The 17,129-nt window shown below is 39.8% G+C and overlaps 2 protein-coding genes across 15 annotated transcripts in view; one reads left to right on the top strand and one right to left on the bottom strand.

The window, feature by feature from the left end:
• Positions 1 to 13,724, bottom strand: part of GLUD1 (glutamate dehydrogenase 1) — a 40,017-nt gene extending 26,293 nt beyond the window's left edge. Inside the window, exon 1 of the mRNA XM_027129664.1 lies at positions 13,087 to 13,724. Within this exon, the coding sequence (XP_026985465.1) occupies positions 13,087 to 13,540 (454 nt within the window). The 5' untranslated portion in view covers positions 13,541 to 13,724. The remainder of the gene's footprint in view (positions 1 to 13,086) is intronic.
• Positions 13,420 to 17,129, top strand: part of SHLD2 (shieldin complex subunit 2) — a 112,163-nt gene continuing 108,453 nt past the window's right edge. For 12 of the 14 annotated variants that reach the window (XR_003437835.1, XM_027129659.1, XM_027129657.1 and 9 more), the window contains exons 1-2: positions 13,420 to 13,534; positions 14,982 to 15,037. The gene's annotated coding sequence lies outside the window, so the exon portion shown is untranslated. Of the gene's footprint in view, positions 13,535 to 13,792; positions 13,902 to 14,981; positions 15,038 to 17,129 lie in introns of those variants that run through there. The other 2 variants (XM_027129649.1, XM_027129652.1) reach the window with 2 other exon arrangements.

Here is a 17,129-nt window from a genome sequence, read left to right as displayed (position 1 = left end):
CTCGCCGCAACTAGAGAAAGCCCGTGCGCAGCAACAAAGACCCAATGTAGCCAAAAAACAAAAAGTTATTATAAAATGTTGGCTATATTCCCTGTGCTGCACAATATATTCTTGTAGCTTATTTTATACACAGTAGTTTGTACCTCTTAATCCCCTACCCCTAACTTGCCCCTCCCTCCTGGTAACCACTATTGTTCTCTATATCTATGAATATGTTTTGTGAAATTCATCCATTTATTTAATTTTATTTTTAAAAAATTAATTAATTTATCGAACCCGTGTCCCCAGCACTGGCAGGCGGATTCCCAACTGTGCCACAGGGAAGTCCCTATTTATTTTTTAGTTTCTACATATGAGTGATAACATACAGTATTTGTCTCTTATTTATTTTACTAAGCATTATACCTTCCAGGTCCATTCATGTGGTTGCAAACAGCAAAATTTCATTCTTTTTTAGGGCTGAGTAGCATTCTTTTTTTTTTTTTTTTTTTTTTTTTTTTTTGCGATACGCGGGCCTCTTACTGCTGTGGCCTCTCCCGTTGCAGAGCACAGGCTCCGGATGCGCAGGCTCAGTGGCCACGGCTCACGGGCCCAGCCGCTCCGCGGCATGTAGGATCTTCCCAGACTGGGGCACGAACCCATGTCCCCTGCATCGGCAGGCGGACTCTCAACCACTGCTCCACCAGGGAAGCCCCGCATTCATTTTTATATTATATATAGTTATATACATAACTATATATAATATATAAAAATTATATATATATATACATCTTTATCTGCTCATTTCTTGGACACTTAGAGTGCCTCCATATCTTGGCTATTGCAAGTAATGCTGCTCTAAACACTGAGGTGCATGTATCTTTTCGAATTAGTATTTTCATTTTCTTCGGATATTTACCCAGGAATGGAACTGCTGGATCCTATGGTAGTTCTATCTTTACTTCTTTTGAGGAACCGCCACAGTTTTCCATAAATTGGCTGCACCAATTTTATACACTCCCACCAACTCTACTAGCGTTCCCTTTTCTCTATATCCTCACCAACATTTTTTATTTGTGGTCTTCTGTCCATTTTTTAATCAGGTTGTTTTCCTGGTATTGAGTTGCATGAGGTGTTTATATACTTTGGATATTTAACCCCTTATCAGTCATACCACTTGTGAATATTTTCTCCCACTTGGTAGGTTGTCTTTTCATTTTGTCGATGGTTTCCTTTGCTATGCAAACACTTTACAGTTTAATTAGGTCCCATTTGTTTATTTTTGCTTGTTTCCTTTGCCTTAGGAGACAGATCAAAAAAAAAATGTTGCTATGATTTATATCAAAGAGTGTTTTGCCTATGTTTTCTTCTAAAATTTTTATGGTTTCTGGTCTTATCTTTAGGTCTTTAATCCATTGAGTTTATTTTTGTATAATCCATTATTTTGTATAGCATGAGAAAATGTTCTCATTTCATTCTTTTACATGTAGCTGCCCAGTTTTCCCAGCACCACTTATTGAAAAGACTGTCTTTTCTCAATTGTATATTCTTGCCTCCTTTGTTGTAGATTAATTGACCATAAGTGTGTGGGTTTCTTTATGGCTCTCTATTCTGTTCCACTGATCAATGTGTCTGTTTTTGTGTAAGTACTATACTGTTTTAATTACTGTAGCTTTGTAGTATAGTCGGAAGTCAGGGAGTATGATACCTCCAGCTTTGTTCTTTTTTCTCAAGACAGTTTTGGCTATTCAGGATCTTTTATGGTTCCATATAAATTTTAGGATTATTTGTTCTAGTTCTGTGAAAAATTGTTATGAGATTTTTTTTTAATTTTTGGCTGAACTGGGTCTTCATTGCTGCGCACAGGCTTTTCTCTAGTTGCATCAAGTGGGGGCTACTCTTCATTGCAGTGTGCGGGCTTCTCATTGTGCTGGCTTCTCTTGTTGTGGAGCATTGGCTCTAGGTGCGCAGGCTTCGGTAGTTGTGGCACGTGGGCTCGGTAGTTGTGCCTTGTGGGCTCTAGAGCGCAGGCTCAGTAGTTGTGGCGCACGGGCTTAGTTGCTCTGCAGCATGTTGAATCTTCCTGGACCAGGGCTCAAACCCATGTACCCTGCATTGGCAGGTGGATTTTTAACCACTGCGCCATCAGGGAAGTCCTGTTATGAGATTTTGATAGGGATTGCATAAAACCTGTTGATTGCTTTGAGTAGTACAGGCATTTTAATATTATGAATTCTTCCTATCTATGAACACAGGATATTTTTCCATTTCTTTGTATCTTCAATTTCCTTCAATAATGTCTTTAATTTTTCAGAGTATAGGTTTTTTATCTCCTTGGTTAAGTTAAAAAATTGTTTAAATACTAAAATGTGTTTATACAAATTGTCACTTAGTGACTAGGCATTACTTAGGCATATTATTTAGTGGAAACTATGCTAGGCCAGGGAGCTGGGTTGGGTGCAGTGCCCAGCATTTCCTAACTAAGTGAATTCACCCCAATAGCAACTGCTGTGGGCATCTGCACTTGCTCACCTGGGGAGGTGCAAACAATGCTCTTAGGCTTCATGCCAGAACTGCTTGGGATAATGTGTTTGAGGCAGCTGGCACAGTGTCTGCATGTGGTCAATACTTCAATCTCAACTATTTTCACTGCTATTATAAGTACTGCAAAGTAGTAGCAAATAAAGAAATGTAGTTTTTAAAAATTTAAATGGATAGGATTTTAAACAAACAGCTCAATAAACTTTGATTTTATTACTTCTCAAGACAAATTCATGGAGGTGGTAAAATAGTGCTCTATTAAGAATCAGCATTTTTCCTATTACAGTTGAAGCACTTTTTTCATTGTGCTTTTAGAGTCTATGGAAATAGTCACTAAGTTACATTAATTTTCCTTGCTTTCTTAAGTGGGGGAAAAGTTACTTTCCCTTACCCAGTGCTTATAACTAATGCATTCAGTGGGAAACGAAAAACAGCTTGAAATATTAACACTCATAAATCAGACAGCAATCCTAATGTTCTAGACTTAAATGCTCATTAGAAACCAGGCCCCTCCTTCTACAAAACAGTGTAAACAAAGTCTACTTTATTGCAGAAGTCCTGGAATGCTATGAGTCAGAAACTGCATGTAACAAAAAACATGTTCCCACTGGATGGCACCCAGGAATTCCTGTTTGTAAAGTGAGATTTTCTTTCCTAGCCACACCCATTTAGAGAGCTCAACTGCAAGACACTGAAGAGTAGTAGTTAGATAAATCACCTCACTCCACAGGCATTTTCTGCAGGCTAGGAACCAATGAAGACGTCTAGTGAATTGAGGCAAGGGACCACTATAAGGAAAGTAGTGGAGTCAGGGGAATAAGCCCTGTAACTGATAAGGGTGAGAGACCTAGAAATAAATGCAGGGGATGCCTAGGCTAAAGAAGACATATGCTTTCATTTTTAACTTTCTAATTAGTGATACGTGAATGTTTTTACGTGTGGAATTTGGCAGATATACTAGTACAGACTCCAGTAATACAGGAATTACCCACACCCAAGGGAAGGCTAGTTACTCTTCTTCCTCTGCGACTGGAACCAAAGATAATTACTAAAAATATACTGCCACCTGAAAATTCTTTACCACATTCTAATGAATGCTAAGAATATGACTGCAAAAAAGACAATATTCTCCAATAAATTTGTAAATTCAGTGGATAAAGAGATATTAGCACAATTGGTGTACATGAAGGACAAAATGATGTGACATATACTTTGAAGTTCTGAAAGAAGGGGAAAACCTAGCATTTTTGAATGCCTACTGTATAGCAAGAATAGTAAATATGAAGACAAAGTCGTTCAATAAAGCCAAATACCCACATGCATAAAAGAAAACAAAAAAAAACTTAAAACATTTTAAACCAAAATGAAGCAAGAAGGACCTTATTTGCAGTATGAATATTCTCACTTTTTATAAAACCAAGCCCTTCTTTCCCTCTTTTCTGTGACACAGAAGGCTAAAGGTAAGCAAGACCAACAGGGATTGGATGGGGCACAGGGACAGAAACTAGAAGGAACAACTTTTATTACAAAAATGGAGAAAAGTATATTATAGTTTTTCGGTGTCCTAAAGTCTTAGAGCCTACGCTGACACTAGCATTGCTACTGTTTGGGAAGAGATCAACAGGATCTTTGAATGACAGATGTAATAATGGAGGTAGATGCTTCCAATGGAAAGCACAAGTCCCTGGCTGGGTACACTAGAAAGGGAACTGGGTGATTATACAGATGTGGACCACAGGTCTGATGTCATTATAAATGGGGTCTGGAGGTTGGGATTAACATTTACACACTACTCAATACTCTGTAATAACCTATCTGGGAAAGAATCTGAAAAAGAATAGAAATATGTATATGTATAACTGAATCACTTTGCTGTACACCTGAAACTAACACAACATTGTAAATCAGCTATACTCCAATATAAAATAAAAAAGAAAAGAAATAAACGGGGTCTAAACTCAAGGACCACGGCTGAAAGAGTAATCTGTGCTTTCAGCTCACCAGAGGAAACTAAAGAAACACCACCCATGACAATGTTTATTATTTATCAAACTTGGTAAAGTTGGAGGAAAGATTGGTGATAGAACTTTGAAATCATACCTTTGATTCTCCAGATAAATTAACTTAACATATAGTATTTTGAGCTAACTGATAATCAGATGTTTCAAAAGAACATTAATGAAATGCAGACCTCTGCAAACTATACACAGCACAAAACATTTCTCAGCCTTTTAACTTAATTCCCAAATATTTTCCTTACTACCCTCAAGAGCCTAAGATTGGTGTACAGTAAGTTTTTCTAGGAGGAAAAAAAAAATCAAAAGCAAAAACTGACTAAGTTGCTATGGTGATAAAGAAAACACATCAGCTGATTACTCTGAAAAAGATGCAGTGAAAAACAGAACTGAGTAGCTTGAATTTTTCTCCCTCTTGCTAGCTGACTCAAACCCAAAAACATACAAAAAAGCTCCTAGCGACTAAGTCACCATTGTTTTTTATGATGAATCATTAACTAAACACATTCATGAAAATTCAAATGGGGTTTTAAAAGTTACTTGAACCTGGATCTTTTAACAGGCTTTGATTTACTGACCAGAAATTCAATTTCCAGCTGTATTGTCTCTTTTCAGAAACTATTTACTCAATAACCAAGAGTTCTACCACAAGTACAGAACCCCAGAAAGGCAAAGAGGACTTAGAACTCTTAAAATTCATGCACTAATACACTTGCCATTTACTCATTAGAACCTATTTTCTCACTTAATATTCCCTAACTCGCAATAGAAGAGCATAACTTAATTAAAAATGAGGAGAGGAGGGAAAGAAGCAGTGAGGAACCAGTACCTACCCACCAGCAAGTAATGACTATGCAAAATACTAGAAGTCTCACAAAAATTCCTTCAGCTCCAGGAAGGAGCATTTAGTACAGAAACTAAAGCCTGCTTGACAGTATCCATGTACTGTTCCTTTTAAGAAGGCAGGGAACAAACACTTTACAGTCTTAACCCATTATCAAAATCTTTATTTTAAGCATTTTGAAAAGACAAAACTAAGCTTTCTGGGAAGTAAATGTTTAGCTGCTGTTGGAAAAACGAAATGAAAAATATATTCTTTCCATTAAAATTTCAAGATTATGTAACACATACGCATGTTTTCAAAATTCAAATACAGAAAAAGCTGATGTCTCCTGATTACCACTTATGACCCCAGACCTTAGGGGTGACTATTCTTGGCAACTTAAATGTATATAGCCTTCCAAGTCATTTCCCTGCATTTATGTACATACATATCTACAGAGCATAGAGTTGTTTTGTGTTTAAGTATTTAACTTACTGCCCGATGGATGGAGGAAAGAATATGAATTAAAAGGGGGATTCTGTTAATTTTTGTTTTATAGATTCCTTATTCTGATAACACTAAGCTTAATCATATCTTCATACCAAACAGGTCCTGGAAATGATGTTAGTAAAATTGGTGAATATAAAGTGGATAGCACTTAGTAAAAGAACAATTTGTTATAAAAAGGTTCAAAGAGGTAAAGGCTCAAAATTTCAGATATCTAGTTTCATATCTATTATTTACAAGTCTAGGTGATATCTGAGAGGGATCTTAAGAGAGGACGAGAAGAATTATAAGGATATGGGAGACAAGGTAGGGACGGGCACCACACTGTTTTTTTTTGCAAGGGTAAGACTGAGAAAAACATACGCCTGTATCTCCATTTTCCCTAAGGATCATTTTACACCAGATTCCCTTTATTTTCAAAATTCAATCCTCTTTCCTAGTAACACTTCTTTCCCTGATACCAGTTTTTCTACCAGTGTCTCAGATGAGAGTTACATCTTTGACTCCCTATTCCATATATTCTACCTGTAGGGGAATCCTGAAGCTAACCAGGAGCCCATCAAGAGTTGCCTCATTAGAACAAAAGGTGCTCTTATCACCCAGGAAATTCCAAGGGATTTAGGAACTCTCTACCACCCCCCATAACTCAGGAAATTACAAGGGTTTCAGGGGCTCCGTGTGAGCAACTGGAGTCAAAGGCCAAATATTAGAACAATGGATACTCCCAGAACCCCTATCACTAAGGAAATTACAAGGATTTTAGGAGCTCTGTATTAGGAACTGCAGGCAGAAACCACATAAATATTTATTATTCCATACAACCTTACTTTTCACTATTTACAAACATATTCTGTCCTCATGACCCCAACACACAGTCCCACCTCCTGCCTGAGCTGATGCCACCCCCTCTACGACATATCTATCTGAAATGACCTTTCCCCAGTCTAACTCCTAACCAGCCTTCCCTACTTCCAAATCAAGATGGTCTTTCCTGGGCATCTTCCTTGAACTCCTATTGCAGTAACATATTATCCAGTGTGCTTCCACCTGTGTCACTTAGTGACTGGTTCCAGGAAAGGAAAATCAACCTTTATAATTTTCATTTGTGTCATCTTTCACATTTTCCTCTAGCCAAGCAGCAATTTAGAAAAATTAGAAGGTCTGAAAGACTTTCTCCAAGAACAGTCAAGAGAACAGCAATTCACGATAAACAAAGGCTTTTCTTAGTTTTTAGGAAGAGACACCCAGAAGAAAGCCATTTAAAAATTAGTGACCTGGGCTTCCCTGGTGGCGCAGTGGCTGAGAGTCCGCCTGCCAATGCAGGAGACACGGGTTCGTGCTCCGGTCTGGGAAGATCCCACATGCCGCAGAGCGGCTGGGCCCGTGAGCCATGGCCGCTGAGCCTGCGCGTCGGGAGAGGCCACAGCAGTGAGAGGCCCGCGTACCGCAAAAAAAAAAAAATTAGTGACCTGAGTAGTAATAAATCTTGACTAACTCTAAAGAATAAACATATTGCAAAGTGCTAAAAGAATTATCGCACTGAAGACCCATAAAGATACATGAAATAACACTCTGGTGGAGAAATGAGTTTTTCTGGCCGACATAAACTGTTTAAACACCAAAGCTCTTGAAACCTTTCAACGGAAAACTCTTTAAAATGTTCCTTCATTGCCTAAGTAATTACAAAAAAAGGGACTGGTAAAGACATCACCTGTGAACGCCATTTATTTTCTAGCAAGAAGTTAGGTCTTCTAATAGCTATTAACAAATTTCAAATGATCCAAAGTAGTAGGAATCATTGTGTTGATGGCATGACATGATTCTCAATCAGTGCTTACCCCATGATACAATTTGTAACTTTTTACATGAATAAATCCAGACAGTGACTAAGAAGGTGGGTGCTGGAATCAGATGGCTGGAGCCTGAACCCAACGCTACTACTTACTGCTGTGTAACCCTGCCAAGGGAGACCTCACTCTTCAGCCTTAGTATCTGCATCTGAAAATCTGGGTCAACAGTGCATTCATGAGGTTGTTCTGAGGAATCAAAGCAGTGATGCACGAAAAACTCTTAGCAAAATGCCTGGTGTACACGTAAGAGCTCAATAAATGCTATTATTGCTATCCCTTGTTTTGCCAGTTGACCTTTGTGAAGGCAGACTCTCCCAGGTACATACAGCTGCCTTTTGAAAGGTAACTAAAAATGTCTTGGGCAGCCCTCTCCCAGATTGTCTTCTTGCCCTTCATAAAACCTGTCCTGCCTTTATCAGTAGTATTTCATACATTAACATTTCAGTCTTGATAGTGAGTACTTCAATCTGCATTATTTTCTGCCTCGGGAAAGGGGAAAACACTGCTTCATCTAGATAGCTAGGTCAGTTTTAGATAATAGCTGTGGACTTAAGACTGTTCACGGTTATCTTGTAGGAACGGATTGGGAGTAGAGCTGCTTCATTTTATAACTTTCACTATTATTACAACATTTGAGTCATACGTATGTATTTTAACAGGGGTTTGTTGGGTAGAGCAATTATGGGCCATTTATGAATCAATGTGCTTCATTAAAGTGATATTAAAGGTTTTTTCCTTTATTATTTACATTATAACAACCTAATTATTATTGGTTGTTGGCAAAGCCCTCAGTATCTTTAACATAATTGGATAAGAAACAATTTTCCCAAGCAATCTAAATTATCACCAACAATCTAAACCTAGATTCTTCCCACTGTATAAGTTATAAAATCTAAGTCATTTCTTAGAAATTTAAACATTGTCAGTTTATCTGGAGTTTGATACATACTACTGGTGTTTGTCCTCCAATTTTTGATGCCCCAATTCCTGAAAAGTGTCCTTTGCATATTAAGTGAGCAGTAAGTGTTTGTCTTCCTGCAAATGGGGTTTTTACTGCCAAAGCAAACTAGCTAGAGGGATTCACACAAAGTGACAGGAAGACTGAAGGACAACCTGGCTTACAGGTCTCCACCATTATCGTAGCTCTTCATTCCCTAGTATTTTCGGGGAGGGCATTTGGCTCCCATGAAATAAGAAGACCTTTATAACAGCAACGCAATTCATATTTAACTAAAAAAGTATTAAAAACAACAATAACTCAAGGCTAAGGGCTAGAGGGTAGAAGACATAAACTACCTGTGTTCTAACTGAACTTCCAGGTTGAGTTAAATTTATATACAAAGACTACATTTACCTTGTGGCAGCAGATGTAGACACATACTCACATTCTAAAAATATCAGACAGTGTGAATTTATTCAAAGTTACCCGTTTTGATGGTTGTCAATTCAGCATAGGAGAAATAAGTAAGAAACATTTTTTTTCCAGTGAAAGCAGAGGATGTCTCATTTAAAACCAGTATCAGAGACCTACTAGAGAATGGACTTGAGGATATGGGGAGGAGGAAGGGTAAGCTGTGACAAAGTGAGAGAGTGGCATGGACATATATATACTACCAAACGTAAAATAGATAGCTAGTGGGAAGCAGCCGCATAGCACAGGGAGATCAGCTCAGTGCTTTGTGACTACCTAGAGAGGTGGGAGGGAGGGAGACGCAAGAGGGAAGAGATATGGGAACATATGTATATGTACAACTGATTTACTTTGTTATAAAGCAGAAACTAACACACCACTGTAAAGCAATTATACTCCAATAAAGATGTTAAAAAAACAAACAAAAACCACAGTATCAGTACTTTCTAGTGTTTTCTCAAAATGCACTACCATTTACCACAAACTTAGATCCCAAAGGCCGAGGGGGACTTCAGTACTGTACTGACTCCAACCCTTAGCTGGCTGCCCTGCCCCCAACCCCTGTATCCTGCCGCCCAAAGACAAGAACAAAGACCATCTACCTCCTACTGTTTCTTTTTTTGCATTTTGGCTCTTAAAAACAAGTCAATGGGTCAACATAAGGTACACTTTTTTTTTGGGGTGGTGGTGCTGATATTTGCAGTTAAATGAAAGATTTAGGTCAGTGCATCAGGATTCCATCAACTTTATTTAAATGATAATTTTAGAAAGTTCTAAGAGGAAAAATCAGTCACAGGAAATTTGGACTCAACATTTTTAATCTGAAGACCTGAGGGGGGTGGAGGATGGGAGGACAGGAGGGAATAGAAAGTAAATTGACTCCTACATCAATGAATTGCTATCATCAATCTCTCTACTTCTCCCCCAGTGAGTTAAATAATAAATTTCCTTCTAAAAAGGTATATTAATCTCAGGTTGAACCAGGGCCAATAAAATACAGAGAATTTATTCTGAAATAGTTAACAGGAATAATCACTGATAATGTTTTCAAACACATAAGAACCTTTGAAAGTGTTCTTAAAGTAAATTCCCACAAGATTCATCTTTGCTGAAAATATTTTTAAGGCCTCCCTTAAAACTTCCTTTCAGAGCATGAAGCACACTCTTTTGCAAATCCTTAACAGATGCAAATCTATTGCGTTCATTTAAATATGGTTATGTGGGAAAAGAGAAGCACAAAAACAGTATCATTAAATATTTACTTATTAAATATTTACTCAGTATAAAGTACACATCAGCCACCCTCAGGTCTTAAAACCACCTGTTTCACTTACCCATATTATAAATTAGATTGTTGCTTTGCTACAACCTTGAGAATTTTATGTTGGAAAACTCAGGTTAAAGGTTGCTCTTGATGAAAGATTAGAGAGCTGAGGGTTGGGAAAAGGATGATGCAGAGCAGACAAGGGTCCCCCCCAACCCAAAGAAGTTGGTCAAGAAGGCAGTTGAGTTAGGATGGGGAGAGAAAAGTGTACTTAGGAGGGTAAGTTCACATGGCTTCTCCAAAGCATTTAAAAAAATCTCAGTCACCTAATATTCTAAAACAAGAGTGAGACCAAGGAGGTTAACAACTTTCTTGTACTGTTTAATTAGAGGGAAAAAAACCCACTGAAAATAAGTCCCTCTTGGAATATACATTCTCTGCAACAAGATGGGGGTGATAAATGGGTAGGAAAATCCCAGAGTGTCATGAAAGCAAAGCATGGATGTCTACAGTACCCCCATTTTGCTGATCATCTATTCATCATCACCCTGTTCATTATCTTAAGCACCCCAAAATATGTTGAAGAGCCTGCATAGCTATCTGATCCTCCCCCATCCTTTCTCTCCATAAAGTCTTTCAAATTTCTTAAGATAATAAATTTATCACTTTCTATTGGCTGATTTTCTTTCATATTATCTTGCAATGCTTGCTACTATTTATTAGTTGCACTTCCGTTTCTCTGTTAATATGCTGGGATTTAGTAGTGCTTTCACTAGCAAGCCTTCTTGTAAATGGGATAAATAGAACAGAGAATTGTATCTTACGTTCTAGTAGGAACAGGTGTTACAGTAACAGTGCTTTCTATAGCTGATGCAATTTGTTGCTAGGTTTATTATTATTTTGGTATAAAACTGCTGTGGCAAGAGTAAGAGGACTAACAAATTAGGTCAAACTTTAGTTGCTTTATTGAGTCTGTGGAGTTGTGACTCATGATAGGAGAGGGCCTGGCATAGAAAGAATAGAATAATATAAAGAACTTCAAGGAAACGAAGTCAGATCCTGCAGAAAAACAAATATACTGGTTTCCCTGCATACCTTTTAAGCAACTGGAAAATACTGCCAATAAGATAGTATATAAACTCGATGTCCATTCTAAAGAAACACTGCAATTTAATATTTGCTAACTTTGCCTCTTCTTCCATCATCTTTGATTTTCTTGGGAGCTTGAACTTGTATTCTTGATTTAGAGAATAAGGGAGTGGATAGGAAGAAGGCGCTGTAGATGGACAGTGTGTATGTTTTATGTAGTATTGGAGCTGGAAAGGGAAACCAGAGGTCAAAGTGGTTCAAAAGTTGGTTTTAGAAGAGGAAACTGAGAGCTAGAGGATAATTAAGCTCTAAAGGTTAAGTCCTAGAAGTGGGTGGGGTCAATGCAAATTTAGCAAGTAGTAGAGGTAAATCATTTACCTTTGCAGTTTGAAGCAACCTTTGTTCCTGGGCTAAGAATGCCAGCAGAGCTCAAATTTTTCTGCTAGAGAGATTTCTAAAAATCATCCTTAGAAGTCAGCTGGTATAACAGATCACTGGACCAGATTTACAGAGACAAAGGGTCTAGCCCAACATCCTCTGTGCTTATTAGCCAAGCAACCTCCAGCTAGACTCTACCTCCTCGGGCCCTTTATTCTACATAATTTTTTAATAGAAAAAAATGGTTTTGCCACGTTACTTTTAAGCACTATTAAAGATGCATTGTGCGATTTTAAGGGGGGAAAAGTAGCGGGGGAGCCTTTATTTGCTCAAAGAAAGCAATCTGACTGCAGAAGAAGCCAAATCTACAGACATTCAAAAATTTAAACTACAGGATAACTTAGTGACTATCAAATTTTAACCGACTCATCCCCTTTCTTCAAGCACTTTATCTTTTCCTCAAGCTCAAATCTGGTGCTAGCCTGAACCAGTACACACCCACAGGGCTATTTCATTCCATTGGCTGGCGGGCCGTCCTGCAGTCTACACCCTTTAGACTTACTGTCAGGATGCCTGGTGTTTGTCAGGTGTTACACTGCTCATGTATTACCTTTTTCTGTGTGTGCAAAACTGAAGCTGCCAGAGTAGAAAAGTAATTTAATAAAATATCGAAGTATAATTAATAAATTCATCTGGTTAGTAAAACTCTGAATTTCAAACTTAAAAGGCAATTCATTTTGTATGTTCCTGTATCATCTGTCACTGTTGTACAAAGAGTGAAAAAATCCGAAAACAATTATTTTGTGGTTTGCGTTCGCCTGAGTCATAGAAGCCCACAAAATCTTGTAGAGGCACAATCTGATGGGCCGGTCATTTCCTTTTCTACAAGTGATTTCCGTCAAGACCCACCCTGTTTGTCACAGTCGCTAGGATCAAAAGAGCGGTGGCAGTGTCTTCTGCATACAGCATCAACAAGCATAAGCCGGGGATGACGGCTCGCGGGGGAAGGACCAACTACGTGGTGGGGATAGGGCGGAAAATTCACTATCCACCAGAGCCTGACACATCCCAGGCCGGGGCTGGGAGGGAGCGGGGAACGTGGGAGGTGGACAGTGCCCGCCGGGGTTGAGTCGAGCCGTGACCCGGAGGCAGGAGGCAGGAGGCCGGAGGCAGGAGGCCGGGCGGGGCGGGGCGGGGCAGGGCCGCGGGACAGGGCGCGAGGGGCTCACCTCCCTTGCAGGGCGTGCGGTGCTGGCTGTGCTGGGCCCGGTAGCCCTCGATGACCTCCCAGGAGCCGTCGTCGCGCCGGATGGGGAAGGACAGACTCAGCACATGGTTGCAGGGCTTGATGATCCGCAGGATGCCACGCACCCGGTTCCGCTTCTGCTCCTCGCTCTCCCGGATCTTGAGGTCCTCCACCAGCTTGTCCTCCACGATGCTGGCGCCGCGGTCGAAGAAGCCCTCCACCATCTTGAAGAAGTTGGGGTCGTCCTCGCGGTCGGCCGCCGCCTCGCTGTACTGTCGCCGGCCGGGCAGCGCGAGCCCCGGCTGCGGGGTGGCGGCGGCTGTGGCGGGCTGCCCGCGGGCCCGGCCCAGCAGCGCGGCCGAGTCGGCCGCCGCCGAGCCTAGGGCTGCGGGCCCGACGCGGGACAGCAGCAGCGCTTCACCCAGGCACCGGTACATGTCGGCAGGACGGAGGCCGCAGAGGCAGGCGCTCTCACAGGCCCGGGGACGGACAGAGGGAGGAAGGGCCCCGCGCGGGCTGCCCTTTTAAGCTGTAGCTTCCTGCCTTCCTGGCTGTCCCCTCCCCTCCGGCGCTCGCCGCCTAACGGGAGGACGGACTTAGGGTGCAGTGGGCCAACGTCGCCTGTGCCTTGCAGGGCGGGGGCGCGCGCCGCCCAGGGAGCCGGGTCGGCGGCGTGCGCCGGCGAGGGCTCTCGGGGGCGCGCAGGCGTGGGCCGTCCTGGTGCGCATGCTCGCAGGGTGAGGGGCGGGGCGAGGCACCCAGCAAGCTTCCGGGATTTGCGGGGAGCAGGTGTCTCAGGTTTGTACGCGCCCCGGGCCTCGTCCGGGGGGCTGTTTTGCCGGGGGAGGGGGCCTTCCTGGGGAAGGGGCCCACCCGCCTCTGGGGGGCGCTTGAGAGTCCGGTCCCGAGACCGCGCGCGGGTGAAGGTGGTGCGGTCTGGCGGTGGGCCGAGGGCGAATGAGTCATGGGTGTCCCTCCTTTCCGCCCGCGCGCCCTCGGGCGCGGGGCAGCCGTCCTGTCACCCTTGCATCTGTCTTGGGGCGGCCCGGAGAAGCAACGTTTGGAGGCCGGGCTAAGAGCTTGGCTTTATCCGCTGGGACTTCGAAGAACTCTTGTCATCGGAGTTGGAGTTTTGAAGTGGCTTGCAGGAAGTGGAAGGGAGAAAGCCTGGGAGCTGGGGAATCCCTTACCTATTGGCTTTCACCACTTCAAGTTTTTAATTTTGTTCCATTCAACCACTCAGTGAGGTTGAGATGAAATAGTTATGTTGTATCAAATACAAATTTGATACAAATCGTTGTATCTTTCTGAAATTTACTGAGTGTGCTTCCCCATTTCAGAGATACGTTCTTGAAATAGTCTAAAAACAAGGACACTGTAGAAATGCAATAATAACTCCCGGATATTGTTTCTCAGTAGTATATGTATTAATGGTCCAGAATAGGATTTGTAAACGTTAAGAGACATGAGGGTTTAATTATGTACTTACACATACTTGATGAGAAATGCTAAAGTTATGCATTAGATGCTTGGAAAAGTCTAATAACTCAGTTTTTAAGACAAGCTATCAAAGGCCGCATAACCAGCTTTAGCGGTCCCAGTGTACTTTCGTGATTTTAAAATGGCACTTTTTTGACCTGCAAAACGATTTTGCTTCCTGACATTCACTTTATTCATCTATTAGCATATGGAAGAGAATGTTTTAATTCTCACAGTATTATGTACAGTATAAGGTGATAACCTAGATGAACTAAATTACATTAATCTATTCAGTGTGCTGTCAAAGCAAAAAAGGCGGAGCTTATCTTATTTTTATCTTTTTTTTTGTATTATTTGCTAGATAAATGATAGTCATTATATTTGTATTGTGTTTTTCAGTGATAACTATTCTCTGGACTGAATCCTGAATTTGTCTTGTTGGTCAAATGATTAAGGTACTAAATTTCCTTTTCACTTGATAGTATTATTTTATATTGCAAAAACAACAACAAGCAAATACAAAGTATCAGAATAAAGTGATAAGAATCAGTGAACGTGGAAATTTTTCCCCTTCAGATTAAATTCTTAGGTATGTTTTGAGGAAAGTGGTTTAAAAGCTTAGTTTTATTGCCCTTGTTTATCTCTTTCTTGATAACTATAGCCTTCAGAAAAATAAATGTTTAACTTTGCTTCTTCCCAGTTTTGTTCACCTGAATTCAAGAAGGTAGAAAGGCTATGGAAGGAGAGAGGAAATTTTAACTGAGGAAATTTTAATCTCCTATGTGTAGATGTTTTACGAAATATCTCTAAAAGAACCTCTAAAAGTAGATTTTTTAGTTTTTAAAATCATTATGTTTTTAAATTATTTACAAGTTGTAAAAAAAATTCAAATTGTATAGATAGATTTTTTAAAAAGAGTGGAATAATCCAAACTCTGTCCTGACCCCCACCTTCCCATTTAGTAAGTAGTTGGAATGTTTCTTTTCATTCTGAAGTAGGTATTATAATTCCCGATTTATCTGGAGGGTGAACTGAGGCTCACAGAGACCAAGCAAATTGTTGATGATCACCTAGATGGTAAATAGCACGCTAAGATTCACACCGTGTATCTGACTCGAAGTTATGCTGTTTCTGTTATTCCAAGAAATATTTTAAGTGTTTGTTGCATTTAGTTTAAAATTATTTACTGTGATGTAAAGTCTAGCAAGTTTCAGCTTTACACTGATGATTCCTTTATAAAATATACAGATACTTTGTAAATTAAAGTTTATTGATAATAATTTTCAGTTCAAAAGGAGACTAGATTGGGATTGACATGTATACACTAATATGTATAAAATAGACAACTAATAAGAACCTGCTGTATAAAAAATAAATAAAAATTAAAAAACAAAACAAAAGGAGGCTAGAATTTAACTTGAAGGGAATTTTGGTCATTTGATAGCATTCAAAAAAGACAACTGGTTTTCTGCCTTTAAGGTTTATGAGTTTTCCTTAGCTGTTTCAAAATTCCAGGTCTTTTCCCTTTGATTCATAGCATGCGTTTGTGCTTTCAAGTGCTTTTAAAAATAGTTTAGAATTATTTTAGGATTTAGAAAGACAGCATATAAATACAGGAACAACATAGTTTTTTCAAAATAATTTAATTTGGAAAGGTAATACATACTTTCTACTTTCTGTCTCTAGATTTGTCTGTTCTGGACATTTTGTTTAACTGGAATCATGCAATCAATATATGGTTCTATATGGGAACATATGTATAACTGATTCACTTTGTTATAAAGCAGAAACTAACACACCATTGTAAAGCAATTATACTCCAATAAAGATGTAAAAAAAATTTAAAAATAAATTTAAAAAAATATGGTTCTTTGTGACTGGCTTCTTTCACTTAGCGTATGTTTTAAAGATTCATCCGCATTGTAGCATGTATCAATATTTCTTTTCTTTTAATGGCTGAATAGTGTTCATTGTATGGCTATAGCCCTCTTTTTTTAATCTATTCATCTTTGATGGACATTTGGTTATTTCTACTTTTGGGGTATTGTGAATAATGCTATTATGAATGTTCTTGTACAAGGTTTTGTTGAGATGGATGTTTTCAATTCTGTTGGGTATGCACTTCAGAGTGGAATTGCTGGGTCTGTGTTTAATCTTTTGAGGAGATGCCCAGCTGTTTTCCACATAAGCTGGACCATTTTAATTCCTATAGGCAGAGGATTCTAATTTCTTTGTATTCTCCCCAACACTTTTTTTTTTGCAGATTTTTGAGTATAGTTGCTTTACAATGTGTTAGTTTCTGCTGTACAGCAAAGTGAATCAGTCATACGTATATATATATATATATATCCCCTCTTTTTTAGATTTCCTTCCCATTTAGGTCACCACAGAGCATTGAGTAGAGTTCCCTGTGCTATACAGTAGGTTCTCATTAGTTATCTGTTTTACACATAGTAGTGTATATATGTCAGTCCCAATCTCCCAGTTCATCCCAGCCCCCCAATACTCATTATTATCTGGTGTGAAGGGGTGACTCATTTTGGTTTT

The sequence above is a fragment of the Aethalodelphis obliquidens genome, unplaced genomic scaffold (genome assembly GCF_003676395.1).
Source record: "Aethalodelphis obliquidens isolate GAN/ISIS:26980383/991018 unplaced genomic scaffold, ASM367639v1 scaffold37, whole genome shotgun sequence".
Lineage (NCBI taxonomy): Eukaryota > Metazoa > Chordata > Mammalia > Artiodactyla > Delphinidae > Aethalodelphis > Aethalodelphis obliquidens.
Note: the sequence above shows the minus strand (reverse complement) of the source record. Positions and strands in the feature narration are given on the sequence as shown.